At 39.4% G+C, this 17,032-nt stretch overlaps 3 protein-coding genes and 1 long non-coding RNA gene across 7 annotated transcripts in view; 2 read left to right on the top strand and 2 right to left on the bottom strand.

The window, feature by feature from the left end:
* The window catches only part of wdr90 (WD repeat domain 90), a 34,234-nt gene extending 32,791 nt beyond the window's left edge, over positions 1–1,443 (bottom strand). Inside the window, exon 1 of the mRNA XM_079493042.1 lies at positions 1,184–1,443. Coding sequence (XP_079349168.1) covers positions 1,184–1,196 — 13 coding nt within the window. The 5' untranslated portion in view covers positions 1,197–1,443. The remainder of the gene's footprint in view (positions 1–1,183) is intronic.
* LOC306915611 lies at positions 51–2,593 on the top strand. The gene is made up of 3 exons (XR_013788851.1): positions 51–966; positions 1,439–1,558; positions 1,884–2,593. It is a non-coding gene; the product is annotated as an uncharacterized lncRNA (long non-coding RNA).
* Positions 2,182–11,562, bottom strand: LOC306915609 (glucagon receptor-like; the record flags this gene model as incomplete). Of its 3 annotated transcripts, XM_079493044.1 has the most annotated exons (14): positions 10,727–10,848; positions 8,945–9,043; positions 6,928–7,030; positions 6,715–6,822; positions 6,234–6,355; positions 5,742–5,848; positions 4,999–5,155; positions 4,553–4,712; positions 4,119–4,179; positions 3,951–4,020; positions 3,732–3,823; positions 3,283–3,421; positions 2,731–2,772; positions 2,182–2,256 (listed from the first exon to the last, which is right to left on the bottom strand). In XM_079493044.1, exons 1-14 carry the CDS (start codon positions 10,745–10,747, stop codon positions 2,182–2,184), a joined length of 1,356 nt encoding a protein of 451 aa, XP_079349170.1. In that variant the 5' UTR covers positions 10,748–10,848. The 3 variants fall into 3 exon arrangements, with proteins under 3 accessions (XP_079349170.1, XP_079349171.1, XP_079349169.1); XM_079493045.1 differs by lacking the exons at positions 2,182–2,256; positions 10,727–10,848 and adding an exon at positions 11,434–11,562 and having other exon boundaries at positions 2,601–2,772; XM_079493043.1 differs by lacking the exon at positions 2,182–2,256 and having other exon boundaries at positions 2,601–2,772.
* cluap1 (clusterin associated protein 1) lies at positions 10,854–16,784 on the top strand. 2 transcript variants are annotated; one of them, XM_079493047.1, is made up of 12 exons: positions 10,854–11,346; positions 11,509–11,620; positions 11,730–11,814; positions 12,558–12,737; positions 13,493–13,588; positions 13,874–13,957; positions 14,382–14,515; positions 14,678–14,819; positions 14,916–14,988; positions 15,140–15,250; positions 15,382–15,434; positions 16,259–16,784. In XM_079493047.1, the coding sequence occupies exons 1-12, from the start codon at positions 11,325–11,327 to the stop codon at positions 16,433–16,435; spliced, it is 1,269 nt and encodes a 422-aa protein (XP_079349173.1). In that variant the 5' UTR covers positions 10,854–11,324; the 3' UTR covers positions 16,436–16,784. The 2 variants fall into 2 exon arrangements, with proteins under 2 accessions (XP_079349173.1, XP_079349172.1); XM_079493046.1 differs by having other exon boundaries at positions 10,855–11,346; positions 15,140–15,256.
* The last annotated feature ends 248 nt before the right edge of the window (positions 16,785–17,032 follow it).

The following is a 17,032-nucleotide window of genomic DNA, read 5'->3' as shown; positions in this document are numbered from 1 at the left end:
GAGCTTATTTCCATTGTGGGCCTTTAAATATCAGTAAACTTTACATTTTCATTGGAGACATCCACATTTTGCTTATGCCTTAAGTTATGACTAATCTTAACAGGTTTTTTTTTTATCATTTTGAAAAACAGTGAAAATAGACAATCTACAGCAATACATTGTGAGCTTGTACAGTAGATGGCGCAGAATGGCTGATAAGACTATTCCATAATCAATGCATGATTTCAAATTCACATCATTTGTGATTACCCCGCAATAATCACCTGTACATTTGTGATATCTGCCTAATGTGCTGTGAATGTCATCCCGTCGCCTACATAGAATGCTGTCCATGTGAATCTCATGTAAAAGTGGAGACATTTATTTTTTTACTAAAGGTAGGGTGTGTTAGCAACACAAAAAGTGGGACTCCTCTCTTTCCAGCTCCCCAGAACCACCAGCAACAAGGGTTTGCAGTCTTTTTATATTCATCATCAATATAGTAAAACAAAAAATTGTTTTGTTAAAATAAGTGTTAAATAGCCCAACATTCTGGTAATAATTATTAGTTAGTGTTTGTTTAGTAACAGCCAGGGGTCTCCCCATTTCTCCAGCCCTTTAGTAAACAGAAAATGCATTTTCAGGTAAAATAACCAAGTTTATCCAATCAAGAGAGAGAACTCATACAGGATGTAATGACATAACAAATAAATGAGCATACCATTTTGAATCTGGAACACTAACATGTGAAACTGATAAATGGGTACTCTACTCTCTGATTGGCTGAAATTGGCCACCCACCTGAAAATGTATTTTCTGTATACTAAAAAACTAAAGAACTCATGGCAAGAGGGGCAAGTCAGGTCGCTAACGGCGGTGGAGAAGACACCTAGTTACTGAACAAACAAAACGAACAATTAAAAGAGGGTATTAATTTTTTTTTTTAAATGCTACCACAACTTTCAAACGGATATACAAGAGTTTAAGGCAAGTTAAATCGGCGAGTAAAGAAATTACAATACTGCCGAGATGAGTGTTGTGTGGACTGTATGAGATCAGTTAACACTGCTAACAACATAGCTCCGTTTCGCAGCAGCGTAGACAAACGGAGCTACTAACAACACTGCTAGCCTAGCAATACTACAGAAGCTGTGGGCAAAATATCCAGTTTTAATTTTGTGCTACTTGTTTAACGTTGCGTTACCTCTCGAAGCCATTGCGTGCCAGTCGCAGGACAATGTCTCAGATAATCCACTTGTTGATAACGTTAGCGGGACTTATTTTTTCTTTGATGCCTCTAAAACGCTGTTCAGTGTTCACCATGGCAAAATAAGCGTTGTCTCACTCAGTAGTTTCAAATCGTAAACATTGTATTTCGGGTGATTGCCATGGCGGTTTTCAATCTTGATACCCACGCGTTAGATACCAAATAAACCAACGCTTTACTTTGACATCATAGGAGAGAGTGAGAGACTCAGAGCTGCTGCCTTGAAACCTACAACTCCCGCTCCAGTCTCCGCGTATCCCAACGAAAGAGCGTAGTGATTCGTGAGACGAAGGCGGCGCCGGTGACTCATGGGTAATGTAGTTGTATTATACCTTTTATCTTTCCTATCACACCGCATATTGTAGGCCACAAATATATTTTCCCAGGCATTTGTGTCTATCCTATCCACACCTAAGCGAGTGGTTAAATGTTTTTTTCAATTTTAAAAAAATATATCAGATCGACAACCTTGTTGGTTAAAAGAAATCCTACTAATTTTGACACATTTTACTCTGGGAAAATAAGATCAGATAAGTTCTTATATAACAATTATTTCAAAACCTTACATTTTTAACAAGTCACATTTAAACAAAAAAAATCGGTGCAATAGTATTTCAATCTGAATCTGTATTTACAGCATTTGGGGGAAACTCCACAGGGTCTGGGAGATGTATAAGGAACAACACCTGCATGGACATAGACATGGAGGATTCTCTGGTTTCATCCTGCACCGCATGTTCCAATATATTGTCTCTAGTTGCCAGCGAGGGACAGAACAATGAGGTATTTGGTGTTGAGGGGGTCAACTGAACATGACGCCCAAATTTCACCGGAGTGTGGAAGCCATGGTGCAGGGACTGTGCCAGCGTGGACGAGCTGCGCTCTGACACTGCGGCGTTGGAGAAGGTCTCTACCCTGGAGCTGAACCTGGTCAGTCATTGTCCACAACAACATGTCATCCCCATCTCTGTCCTCCAGCTGCACAGCTTCCTCTTCAGCTCTGTCCTCACCTGAAAACCACAGTGCTGTGTTTTATGTCATCGCTGTCTGCCGGGCCAACACTTTTACTTTTCAGGAAATGGAAAAAATGCGTTGCAACTTGCAATGGATTTAGATTTATGTAGTTATTATTATTTAGTCACAAGCTAAAAGTTAATACTTTTCATTGGTTACACAGGCCTATTTATAAAACCCACGGACAGACTTAACCACTTTCACTTGACATTTTTCAAAAATAGCAGATTTACAAGCTCACAATGTGACACTGTCTGCCCGACAGTTGTGAAATTTGCACTTTATAACCCTTGCTGCCCCAATAAACCGATTATGTTGTGGAGGTGAACATGAGTGTAAAATAAATCAACAACAGTACTTTGTTCATACTATCTATATACTATCTGGGTCCATATCCATAATGTTTGAAATGAAATGAGTGAAAACTCAGAAACTGATTTAGGAGAGCCAGGGCTCTTAATCCAACTAACCTCTTTAGTGGAGTAACAGTACAGCACAGCTACTAGAAATCCCTGCAGAGGAAATATCCATGTTCAACCATCACAGGAATATGTTTTTTACTATGACTTTTGTACAGTATTTCTTTCAGTTGGTTATTTGTAACATTGCCATTTTATTGTCTCCATGTAGGCTACTGTACCTCTAAGCGATAACTTCTTTCACTGTACTTAAAATACATAATATGTACATGAAACAGCAGAGATTTTTTTATATCAATGCATGCACAACAAATATCTTATAGTGAAAATAGCAGATAAGATCACAATTGGTACACCATGTGAGCTTGCAGAATGCAGATATGCTATTTTAACTTTATTTGTGATACTGTTAAGTGGTTAATTCATAATGTACTTTGTCCCTTCCTAGAAATGTGGATTCAAAAGTACAAAATCTATCTTTGAAATGTAGTGGAGTGAAAGTCACGAGTATTAAAAAATACAAACACTCAAGTAAAGTACAGTACTCAAGTAAATGTAATTTGTTACTGTCCACCACTGAGAATCAGAATGGCTCTGTCATACCTGAAATGAGTTGAGAAAGAGGGTGAAGAAGACCTTGATATAGCGTAGAAGGCCAGTAGTCTGCTCATCTGGAGCAAAAATGAAGATTGCCTCATGAATTCCAAACAGGGGAATGAGTGTCAGGGTTGCCTTGGCAAGCCTACCGCAACAGAGGGAAAGAAGGAAGCAATTTGTCACATTTTAGGCAAATGTTTCCCCCCAGAATAGAGATACTGGGGTTCAAGTGGTTAATGTTAATTTTCCTTGCTACATTAGGCCTGTATGTGTCTCTCTCTCTCTCTCTGTCTGTCTCTCTGTGTCTCTCTGTCTCTCAAAATCTCTCTCTGCCACAGATCTGCATTCATATGAATTGAGATGACAAAAGTCAGATTTGTGACATTGGTATACAGTTTTATAGAAAGAAGATAAGCAAAACTCATCGATCACCTTTCATTTTTTCTAAAACATACTTAAGTTTGTAATCGGGGTAACCGTTCTGGTTGCTGGCTCGTAATTTGGAAAGGATCACCTTTAAGATCTTCATGAAAATCAGTACATTGATCTGTTGAAGGCAAAAATCACAATCTGATTATTATAAATTATATTTTTTGTATTTATAAACTACACAGACTGCTAAAGTGTTGTATGCATTACACACAACAGTTTGCATTGACAGTGGCCATGCTCACCAATGATGCAAAAAAGATGGGGAAACGGATTATCCACCAATAATTCATGTTCTCATTAACAGCCCAGCACCTTGGAACATAAGGTTGGATGGTTATTTTCCTCGGCCCAGGCTGGATCAATATCTAGTAAATGAGACACCATATGGTACCACACACGCAATCACTTACTCTTTGTTTTCTTTCAATAACTTCACCACTACCCAAGGAATGACAAACAGAAGTGGGGTTCCTGAGCAGAAAATACAAAAAAATATGTTAAAATGAAGATAAAAATCACACCCGTGTCAAGTGAGGGGCGCTAATATATTAAAGTCTAACTCATGTTGATTAGGTGATGTAATGGTGATGTAAAACAAACGGTGCCAACACAAACATTAAACGTCATTTTAACAATAAAGAGGCAATATGACGTAATGAGTTACATTATGACGTACATTTTCCCTTCATTGTCAATGGCGTTTACAAAACAAACATTGAACTAAAGACAAACATTAAACCTGTGTATAGGAGGGGCTGGCGCCCCTCAAAATTACTTGCCCAATTAGAGGAAGAACTGAAGATAAAAATGTTAACTTTGGAAGAATTTTATTAATGGAACTTACCCCAGCCAAGGCAGATGTAAGGCACACATTTGTTGTTGTCTATTAACACTGAGGCAATAAGGACAGAGTGCAGGTAAATTGCCTCTCCAAAGAACCAATAATGATTGGCAAGAATGCAGTACTGCATTACCACCTGGGCTATCCTGCAGCCAATAGCAGCCTTGGTGTAACATAAATGAAAAAAGAGATTACAAAAAGCTGATACATTTATTTATACACATGCACGCACGCACGCACACACACATGTTGTGCTTGTAGATCGGCTTGTAGATCAGACATTTTCAAATAGCCTATTTATTTACTGTATATAGGGTTGAAGTGGTTAAAACTGGTCAAAATGTATGCTTTTTAACTCATTTTCCCCTAAATTAATGAAATCCAAAGTGTACATTTCCAGGTCAATCATTACACGTTTAAATTAACAAAGGGTTTTACTGTGTACTCACATGGTGACTGAGCATCTCGCTCAAATCGGCCTGCTTCATGATCTCCCGCCCCCAGTGGCGTTCAAGCATGGTGTCCTTTATAATGACGGATACAGCTCGCAGTATAAAAGATATGAACAGGTTTGCGTGAATGTAGTTCCTTGTGCAATGCAGTGTCCTGTTAGGGGGGAAAATATCTTATAGAGACATTTGTTTCCTTGTATGATTGTCTCTTGTAAAATTGCAGAACACAAAGCACTTATATGTGTACTTGTGTATGCTAATGAGGGTCTTTGATTTTTAAATTGATGCACAATACATTTATTTCATGTATATTGTCAATGTAAAACTGTCTTTGAAAGTGCATTGCATTTCAATCCGTAACCCACCGCCCCAACAGAAAAAGATGAAGGACTTAAATGCAATCAATTAAGTTAAGCTAAGATCTATCATGATCAAATTGAAATAATATTTGGTCTTCTACTATGGACAATTCTACAACTGCTACCTTTGAGAAAGTAAGCTACTGTTACCATTACATCCAGTACACTGACTGACATTCCACATGTATGTCCACCTTAGATGCATAGCCTATTTTTTGATTCAGACAGACTTTCTTTGCTTTAGTATTATAGATTTAAATATAAATTCTCCCAAATGATTTGCTCCTATATTGTCTTTGTACATTGACACAGGAGTTAATTATACATTGTAATGTTCACCTGCTATTTAACAGAATTAGAGTACCGGTATGTCAAAGGTACCTGATGCTCAGGAGAATAATAAGGGCTGTAATGAGAGTGAAGAGAGAGAGGGAGTAGCCAATGGTGTACAACATCCTGAAGCTCACCATCAGTTGTTTGAACCACAGCTGCAAAGACAAGACCACGACAGTCAGCTGTTTGTGGGTGTGTCACAGCTGATCTACTCAAAAACATTAGGATAGCCTACAATTCATAATTCTAAACTCCCACTCATGTTAGTTGTGCTTTAAACCTAACCAGCCATCGGTTGCTCCATTTGATCTAGATTCTAGGCCTAACAGCAAGTCTTCTCAGCACATCATAGAGTTGTGTCTGATTCAAATGAATTCATACTTGCCCAAATTAACAGATTTTTTGGTATTTTGGATGTAATATAGATTGGGCTTAAGGTCAAGCAGATGTTCAACAGTTGTATAGAAGTTCTACAAGAGTTGAGGATGGCAGGACTGTATGTGAATCACTGTGAATTCAACAGTTCAGTCATCACTGTACCTCCTGAGATGCCACCTCTTGTTCCTCCTCACACTGGGACATGTCCCTCCACACCTGGCCGTTCTCCTCCCTCACCCAGAGGCCGTCAGCACTGCACTGTCGATGCACAACACCCTGGGAGACTACAAGAATCATGCACCCAATTCTACGGTAAGCACATACTGATGCAGGCTAACAAGCATACAATACAAACTCTATGTTCCTCACTCACATTTGTAATCATTTGAAAAACGTTACACGCACGCACGCACGCACGCACGCACGCACGCACGCACGCACGCACGCACGCACGCACGCACGCACGCACGCACACACACACACACACACACACACACACACACACACACACACACACACACACACACACACACACACACACACACACACACACACACACACACACACACACACACACACACACACACACACACACACACACATTAAAGTAACAGAGAGTTAGATATAGAGAGTGATTATTCACCTCTGTCGAACCAAGGTAAATAGTATGGGCAAGATATGTTGACAACAGTGCCAGCAGCAGTGTCAGGCCAGCAGGCATATCTGTCAAATGTCCTGTTACAGAACAAACCTTCAAACAAAGGAAACATGTAAATGTGAGTCTTGATACCATTCACTGAATAAAATCTCGTTATGAAATATCACCTGTAAGTTTCTTCTTACGCTTCTACTGTACCTTGAGTCAAAGGTTCACTTTCAATCATTTTGATACATTCCTCTTTATATTCGATCCACTTCCGATAGGTGTTCTCTAGGACTTTGCCGTTGGTCATCTCAACCTACAGTATCATGATAATTGAAACAACACGAAGATTAGGCATAAGGGATAAGGTGAGATAGCAGGACCCATATGAGCCTAAAAGCCCTGCTAGTAGCCCCTATACTCCTATAGGCTGTGCTGTTCCCACACAGGACATTTTGGCAGAAGGGTGGTACTGGAGGAAAGGGTCACTCAAATGGTTATGATTGTGTTCAGCAAGTTTCATGGCAATGGGCCTATTAGAGTTATAATTGTGTACAAGTGAAGATTTGGCTGGAGGAATGAGATAACAAAGATCATTATGGGAAGCATGAATGCACCCATAAAGTTTCGTGGCAATTGGCTGATTAGATTTGGAGATAGTTTGTATGCAATTGGAACATTTGGGCTAATGGTGGTGCTAGAGGCCATTGAGTCACCAAATTCCATGGCAATCCAGCCAGTTGTGTTTGAGATATTTTGTTTGGGAGTAAACTCAGTAAAGCATTGGATGGACAGGACAGGACAGGACAGGGGATGGATGGATGGATGGATGGATGGATGGATGGATGGATGGATGGATGGATGGATGGATGGACAGACAGACCTCTGTCTCCAGTTGGGGTAAAAAATAAATAACTAAATAATACATGTTCTGTTTGCGCCCGGAGTCTTTGGATTCCTTAAAAGCTTGTTGGGAGGGGGACATAGGAGAGGAGATAACTGAGGAGGTTTGGGATACAATTCTACATCGGGTACATGGGTCCTCTATTTGTGCGAGGCATGCTCTTATTCAATGTAAATTACTACACCGTGTCTACTACACCAAGGCCAGGTTGTCTAGAATTTATAATGATGTGTCTCCTGAGTGTGATAGATGTCGGCAAGCTCCTGCAGACCTCATCCATACGTTCTGGCTCTGCCCTTCTCTACACAAATATTGGACAGATATCTTTAATTCCTTATCAACGATAGTCGGGCAAAGAGTGGAGCCCACACCTTTGGGGGCTCTGTTTGGTGTTTTCCCCTCAGTACCATCACTCTCTAAACCAGAGAGGGATGTTTTGGCTTTTGTCCCTCTGTTAGCTAGGAGACTAATCTTGATCAACTGGAAATCGCCCACTTCCCCTTCTCACACTCACTGGATTAGGGACACCTTGTACTGTGTAAAACTGGAGAAGATTAGACACTCCTTAAATGGTTCTTCCGATAAGTTTGGGAGGATATGGGGTCCATTCTTTCAATTCATTCAGAATTTGAATCCGTCTCTGCTTGAGGATGTGTGAGGTCTGCTGGACTTTTGATTTAAAATCCGCATGGATTTAAAATCCGCATGGATTGCTGTGATGTAATGCGGATTATGGATGTATCGTGTACTTATGATTGTTTATAGGATGTTGTGTACTGTTTTGTCGGTTTTTGTCTGCCTTTTATTTTTCTGCCTTTTATTTTTCAACTTTTATTGATCCTGTATTTAAGGTTTGTTTGTCTTGTTTTCTTTTTTTCTTTGGGGTGAAAATTCAATGTATTTATTCTTGTACGTTATACTTGTGGGGTTTATTAAGAGAAGCTGTTAATGCCACCATTTATTATTTTTCAACTCCAGTATTTCAATAATGCTTCTGTGAAAAAAACAATAAACAAAGTTATAAAATAAATAAATAATACATGTTCTTTTTTTTCAAATAATTGTTCAACACACATCCTCATCCTCATCTAAATTCATATTAAGATTAAACTAAGTGTGTATCCTGAAGTGCAAGGATCATGTCCTTCAGAGACTTGAGTAAATGAACTGTCATCCTTCATTTTAAAACGTCATATTAAAATTTGCACGGTTTTGAACAGGAGCTGGAGCTTGCTTACCTCGAAAAAACGTATTGTTAACATCAAGGCTACCATTTAATAATAATTCAGAACAAAGAAATTATTATATTTTAGAACTCATACTAACCTTTGACAATAGGAGAAGCAGCCAACAGATCAATCCCATCAGAACATTTCCCCCAGAACTCCCCGTTTTCACTAAATAGATGTTCTTCTGTACCAGAATCTAAAAAAATACAATATAAAACAAAAATGTAACTGACATTTCCTCATTACTCATTTTGTATACAGGAAAATTATAAATGATAAATAATTTGCTGATATCACAACAGTCTGTTCCAGTTTGTTACGTATTCTGTAAATATGAGACTGTAACATTGGAATTTGGAACCAAATGAACTGTTTCTACTACTCAGTTCCCACTCTACTGTGTACTGTAGACTTTAGCTATTAGAGTACATTTTATTTATTTTGTTACTTCTTTCACAAGAATAAACCCAAGCTGGTCCCTATAGCAACACAACTCCACTCACTGATAACATCTATTACGTTTAATGGAAGCCTAGGCACACAGCATATCTCTGTTGGTTAGTATACTGTTCCATTCAAGCCAGCAAGTTGTGCATTTGAGTCTGTTTGTTTCAGGCTTGTTAAGCCTTGGTTTCCAAGTAAGTGCTGCAGACAAAATATAAGATAATGAGGCATGCTATATAATTAACAGCAGTCCTTCGGGCATTATGAACCGCTTAAAGGGAGATTTCACTTTTTCTACTTAAGCTTTTGTGAACACCCCAGACAGTTTTTAAGTTGCTTGATTCAGTATTTATATATTTTATATTCATTTTACCTTCCTATAGAAACCCATTGTAACTTCAAACTCCATTTGAACCATAGATTCATCGAAAACAGTCTTTTTGGTTCATGTGACTGATATTCTAATACATGAGGGCCCTGAGAGGGCTGTGTTTTTTCAATATATGTATTTTATATATAATGAAAAGAATCATTGAAAAAACACAGCCCCCTCACGTATTGGGACGGCAGTATGAGTCACCAGAACCAAGGACAGGCGTTTTCTGTTTTCAATGAATCAATCATGGTTCAAATGGATAGATAAAAATACACATTTTTTTTTATTTACAAGTTCACACCACAACATGTTTTCATTGTTTAAATGGAAATTACTGACACCTTTTGACCTTTTTCACCTAGACATGGCCCATGGCCTCTAGCAACACCAGTGTCAAGAGATAGACCAATTCATTTTCTTGGCAGATGACTTTAATCAACCTATGCCTGGTAATACAGTGAATGAAACCACTGGGAGTCTCCTGAGTCTGCTAAATAAACTACATAAGCAATGTCACTGCTGTAGGTGGTGCCTATTCCATGCTGTTATGGGGCTTCTTGAATATCTCAATGTATAAATAAATAAAATAAAATAAATTATTAATGAATTATCTAATCAATTAGATACATTGATTGATTGATTGATTGATTGATTGATGTATATTCAATACAATATCTCAACATATAGCAATGTGTATAAACAAAGTAACCTGTATGTTTTTGTCATGATTTGATACATGGAATCCATTATAGCTACATTCTGTAGGCCTATATATTAAGGGGCAAGAATAGTTTAAATTGTAGCCTACATGCCTGATTTTGTAGTTATGATCTTTATTACATTTCAATATTGGGCAAGGTCTAGGATAAATTGCAGTGACTAGGTTCATCAAAATGATACATTTTATTTCAATGGCATACACATGCAAAATTTTGGGTTTACTAATTACAGTAGATGTCCTTAATTTCAAATGTGTTAAAATAAATTAGCTGATTTCTGAAGTGTATAACCACAATGTCAACTTCTATGCAAAAGGATTATAAAATAAATTTAGCCTACCTCAGAGAAAGGCTTCTCCATAGAAGTTCCGATTTGGCATGTGTGATCAACTGTAGGCTACTGTAGCCTGGCTGTAGCAGATTAATATATAGCCTAAGGTGGGTGGTGATGATGAGACTAGCCTGCCCCTTGGATGATGATGTGTGGATGATTAATGACAGTGTTATCGTTACAGTACTGTTTGTCTGCTTTGACTTTCCGTAGTACTGGCTTCCATAGCGACAATACACAATCACAACTTGTGAGAGCTGGGTTAGCTAACGGCTAACTGAGATAAGCGACAGCAAACATTTCTACCTTTTTAAGAAACCAGATATTACACCTTCATGTGTTATGAGGTTAAAATGTGTGTCCGCTTTCTCCTTCCATACGTTGTGATTACATTGTTGTCGCATTTAGAGCATTTAACCGAGTTAGCTAGCTAGCTAACTTTTTTAAATTGGGTCCTTTAATATATACGTTAATTCGTATATCGTTTTATTGTGCTACAGTCTTGGGAAAGAATCTGCCTGTCTACGGCTACCTAGAACAATAAGACACATATCCTCATCTAAATTCATATTAAGATAAGTGTGTACCCCGAAGTGCAAGGATTATTATGTCCTTCAGAGACTTAAGAAGTAAGTACAATTCACTGTCATGATCATCCTTAATTTTTAAACGTCATATTGTGTTCACATATGTGTTTTTTTGAACAGTTTGCTTACCTTGAAAAAAACTTGTTCCGTAGCATATTGGTCATCAAGGCTGCCACCATATATGAGTTCATTTTCTCTTGTCAGATTTCACGGAAATGATGAGGGCCTTGGGCTATCCTCGCCTGATATCTATGGAAAACTTCAGAACACCTAACTTTACTCTGGTAGCAGAAATACTATTGTGGTTGGTAAAGAGGTATGCTGTTTTGAGCTACAACACAGGCATTAAGTAGGCTATTACTTTCAAGATTGTTCAAGTGAAGCCACATACTCATACAGTAATCTTTCATTGTCTGAACATGCAGGTATGAGCCCCAAATGGACATTCCCAGTGATGTGGACACAGAGTCAGACAGAATATTCTTCATCAAGGCTGTGGCACAGTTCATGGTGATGCCTCAACATGACCATATATGTCAGATGATATTAGCAGGGCCAAGCCTGCAGCTAGCATCTCTATTATCACTGTCTATATCATTGTAGTTGAAAATAGTGTAAGCTGTGTAATATCTCTATTTGTTTTATGAAGAAGTACTGTATCTTTAGCCGCAATTTGCAACAATAGATTTGTTTTATAATGGGATGAATCTAGAGTTGCAATACCTTCCATTGATCCAAATTGCATTTCCGATCTGCTTGTATTAAACAACGTTAAACTGCAATATTGGTGAGTCAACTGTAGGGAAAGCTTGAATTATCCTATTTCAATCTACAAAGCGTTTGTTTCATAAAACTCCACCGTAGACATCATATGTTATTATGAGCTACTTTCTGCTAAGAAATTCTGCTAAGAAAAGTGTTGGAGTTTGGAAGCGCTCGTCAAAGTCACTGAACGGACCTGCGTACCATCTGTTTTGATCTGTTTTATTTTGTCATCAAAGTTTTTTAATGATTTTACAATAAAGCATACTGTTTTTGATCTGTTTTAATAAAAAGAGTACTTCCAAACTCCAACGCTCCAACACAAAATATCACAGCGCGGAATTTCTTGACAAAAAGTTGGTTAAACATTGTTTAATACAAGCAGATCGGAAATGCAATTTGGATCAATGGGCTGTCAATGGAGGGTATTGCAACTCTAGATTGCGGCTACTGTAATTTAAGGCTTTTCTTCACCTTTCACCTGATTGCAGGCAACTAAAGCTCATATCAAGCTGAACACCAAGCGTCTCTATCAGGCTGATGGCTATGCAGTGAAAGAGATGCTGAAGATCACTTCAGTGCTCTACAGTGCTATGAAGACCAAAGAGATGGCCTCAGGAGACCGAGTGGAGGATGACAACAGCAAGTTCAAGTTTGACCTGGGATCTCGGGTAAGCTAGAAGAATGGACTCAGCTATAGTGTTGTGTAGTATGATACTAACTGCTGCAGTAAGGTGTTGTCATCTCTCCTCTCAAAACTACTTAATCAGTCATCCCCACCCAGTACAAGTGGGTTTGATTTCATTTAGTTTGAAGCATAGTTTCATGAGTGAAGAACTGAAGGTGACAGACATGATCTCATAATGTATTGCAATAATAATAACAATAGAGTGCTGTTAGCGGGAGATATAGAGCGTCGCAGTCCCGCCTCCTACCCTGGACCAGGAAATGAAACCCAATGCATTTTCCTCATAGACATTTCTTAAAGTATTTATTTAAAGACTGTTACGCCGCGGACAAAGCCAACTCGAGTCGTGACAACTCATGACAACACAAACAATATTTTGGACCAAACAAATAATTAGAAAGAAGAAAAAAACGGCAGGTTACAACACTTTTTTTGTTGTTTTTCTTCTTTGTAATTATTTGTTTGGTCCAAAATATTGTTTGTGTTGTCATGAGTTGTCACGACTCGAGTTGGCTTTGTCCGCGGCGTAACAGTCTTTAAATAAATACTTTAAGAAATGTCTATGGGAAAAATGCATTGGGTTTCATTTCCTGGTCCAGGGTAGGAGGCGGGACTGCGACGCTCTATAGAGACTCATCTGAATGTCTCTCAGCCAATCACAATGGGAGGTCAAAATTCACTGTGGAGAATATAGGACATAATATAAATCTTAAGAAACACGCCCGTCTCTTTCTTCAGGTTGCAGACCTTAAAACAGCTCGCCAGCTGGCCTCGGATATCACAACCACTGGAGCATCCCTCTATGACCTTCTGGGAAAGGAAGTAGACCTGCGAGTGAGATATGCAACACACACACACACACACACACACACACACACACAATATATCACACACACACACACACACACACACACACACAATATATATATATAGTGTGTGTGTGTGTGTGTGTGTGTGTGTGTGTGTGTGTGTGTGTGTGTGTGTGTGTGTGTGTGTGTGTGTGTGTGTGTGTGTGTGACTACAGTATATGGATATTCACGAGATATCTCGAAGTTGGCACAGATTGATTAATGGGTAAACCTAATTCATCTTCATCTGTCTGTCTTCCGTCTCCTCCAGGAAATGAGAACTGCTGCCATCGCCAGACCTCTAGAGATCAATGAGACCGAGAAGGCCCTGAGAGCAGGCATTAAGGAGGTTCTGGTATGTTTTACACCTTGCTGGATAAAAGCTTGCCATTTATTTCTATAATTTCTCAGTACCTTGAAATGTACCTGTATGCACTTACTTACTTGTATTCTAGTAATGTGATAATGGGAAAAATAATCGAAACCAGTTTACGTGATTAGGTCACAAATGGATTCCACTCCAAGAATGTCCTGCTCAATCCAATAATGGCTTTTATACAATTAAGCTCATCACACTATGCTGCCTGGTTACATGACTACAGTAACTGCCTATATCGGACTATGATTCGTAGGGTTGTTAGTGTGCCTCTAAATGGACTGACTCAATAAGCTAGATAACTGAACAGAGTGTTGTCTGCACTCTGCATTGTATCGAAAGTTTCCCCAGTCGTGCAGGTTTCCTTCTCTCTCATTCACTTATCCATGTGTTCCTGGTGCAGGAAAGTGTGGAGAAGACCAAAGACATGCTGAACAACGTAGCTTCCGACGAGACCAACCTGGAGGCTAAGATCGAGAAGAGGAAACAGGAGCTGGAAAGAAACAAAAAGAGGCTTCAGACACTGCAGAGTGTTAGGTGAGGTCACACCGCTGCCCCCTAGGCAGTTGTCAAATTACTGTCTTGCAGAAGATATATGGGTCAAATGCATCTGTATAAATAACAATACAATGTCTGATTTAATTGTATGACAAAAAGGTGACCATCATGCTGGAATCTTTGTATTTCAATATCTCCCAGGCCGGCTTTCATGGACGAGTATGAAAAGATTGAGGAGGAGCTTCAGAAACAGTATGAGACCTATGTGGAGAAGTTCAGGAACCTCAGCTTCCTGGAGTCTCAGCTGGACGACTACCACAGACTAGAGCAGGAGCGCTTTGAGGTGTGTGCGTGCGTGCGTGCAAGCGTGTGTTTTGGTAACCTAGTGTTTTGGGGTCCTTGCCATGAAAAAGTTTGAGAACCAACTACTCCTTTACAGGAAACGGAGAATACTCTGAGACAGATGCAGCAGAAAGTACAGGAGGAGGAGAGGAGGATGATGAAGAATGGTGGTAAGAGACACACACACACACACACACACACACGGTTCAACTGAGTGTGATGTTATTAACTACTATTGCTGGGGACCCCCTGGAACCCCCTCAAGGACCTCTGGGGGTCTCCGGACCCCACTTTGAGAACCACTGATCTTCTTCTCTGCAGTGAAAGACTCTGACTCTGACATGGATATCCCAGAAGATGAAGGCTCAGACAGTGACATGGAGGACCACAGGCCTGCGAAACCACGGCCCATCCGACACTCCACTGTGGCAGGTAAAGGTAAGAATAAATAAATATTTATATATTGTTTCCCCCATTAAAGTAGTAAATAATTAATATTTTCTTAAATTCGGATTGAGCTTAACCTCTATACGAGCTTAACCTCTATACCGTTTACTCCACAGGTCGAGGTGGTTCCCGGATCATCGGTACCATGCAAGGGGGTGATAGCGAAGAGGTAAGTACTATAGCTATGGCAGTATCCACATCACAAACACACATCCAAACAGCTCATGTCAGAATGCTACACTGAAGTTCACTTGTGTGCCACTTGTCACTTGTTGGATACATAATAAAAGAGCCAAACAGCTTTCCCTGAGAGTCCAGAATGGTAGTCTTCTCTCTGATGCTAACTTTCTTTCAGATGTAATCATCCTTTTTTTTAACAGCTACTCTTTGCTCCATTTCCATTTGATCCTTTTTCATTTTGATATAATTTTATACTTTTTCAAAATTGACTCAAGTGCTTCTCTGCACCAATTGTTTCTTCAACTTCCTTCACTTAATTTCCTCAGTTTCTGTCTCTGACTCAGCATAATTTCAATTATGCAACCTTTCCCTCTCCTTATGCACTTCAAAAGCCAAACATGTCTGCCTCCAGAAGCTCATTCCCTCGTCCCCACACACGAAGGAAAGGAAAGGTTTGTGTAGCTCTGGGATGTAGGGGACAGTAGTTCCTTCCAGTAGATGCCAGTTTACCACATCCTTTTGTTTGTGCACATCCCATCCAAGCTCCCACACCAAAATACTGAATTTCCTTTAAAGTGCCTTCTTTATATAACAGTACTTTGTTGCACGTGGTGTCACACAGCGAAAATCGTAGATTTACAAGCGCACAATGGACGTGTTATGAGCTTGTACATTCGCAATTTTCAGTGCATGACACCAATGCGCATGCAAGTATGCCGTGTTTGCTAGCTACTGTAGCTACAGTCCAGTATTGAGCCTCATTGGCTGCGGTGGTTATTTAAGTACCTGTTATCTGCGTGATCGCTCTTACAGACGGAGGACAGTGAAATTGACGTGGACGAGGATGATGAAGATGATGAAGAGGAGGAGGAGAACGAAGACCTGGAGGATGAAAATGACAGCCTGGAGGGATCGGCGTCCAAGGTCACCCGACCTCCTAGAGGGACCATTAGACCCCAGCTGTTGGAGGAGAGTGATAATGACTTCTGAATGGACATGTATGGACTGATAGACATGCATCACGTGTGTACACAGTGCACACAAATGCATGTGCTCCCTCTTTCTCTTTCACACACTCGCATACACAAACTCAAGTCTGCCTCACTGTTTCAGCTCATAATTCAACTCATTCATACAGGCCACAACATTGTTTCCTTTCAGAGATACAGTGTTACTGTTTATTTCAATACACTAGGATGATGTCTCAACGAACAGATAAATGTAAACTTGTAAAGGGTCCATTTTTGTATACAGATTGCACAACACTGTTTTTTTTTTCCTTTTGCTAATTTATATAAGACGATATATTTTGCCCAATAAAAACTACTTATTCAAAGTCTCCTTTGTGTCTTTGTGAAGTGAGGGGCGCTCTTATCATCATGACGTAACATGACACATGATGTAAATTCTCCATTCATTGTCAATGGGAATTTAATCTTTGTAGGACAAAAAGAGCTATTAGCTCAGACACATGGCGTAAATTCTCCATTCATTGTCAATGGTAATCTTTGTGTAGGACAACAATAGCCGATTTGCTCGTTCACATTATGACGTAAATTCTCCATTCATTGTCAATGGGTATTTAAT

Source organism: Electrona antarctica, assembly GCF_951216825.1.
Source record: "Electrona antarctica genome assembly, chromosome: 22".
NCBI classification, from domain to species: Eukaryota; Metazoa; Chordata; class Actinopteri; order Myctophiformes; family Myctophidae; genus Electrona; species Electrona antarctica.
Note: the sequence above shows the minus strand (reverse complement) of the source record. Positions and strands in the feature narration are given on the sequence as shown.

What these genes read in the sequence shown, in the direction of transcription:
- cluap1 (XM_079493046.1), top strand. Translation starts at nt 11,325, where the DNA reads ATGTCCTTCAGAGACTTAAGAA. An exon ending in AGTTTGACCTGGGATCTCGG is followed by an intron (nt 12,738 to 13,492) that starts GTAAGCTAGAAG and finishes CTCTTTCTTCAG; the next exon opens with GTTGCAGACCTTAAAACAGC. An exon ending in GAGGATGATGAAGAATGGTG is followed by an intron (nt 14,989 to 15,139) that starts GTAAGAGACACA and finishes TCTTCTCTGCAG; the next exon opens with TGAAAGACTCTGACTCTGAC.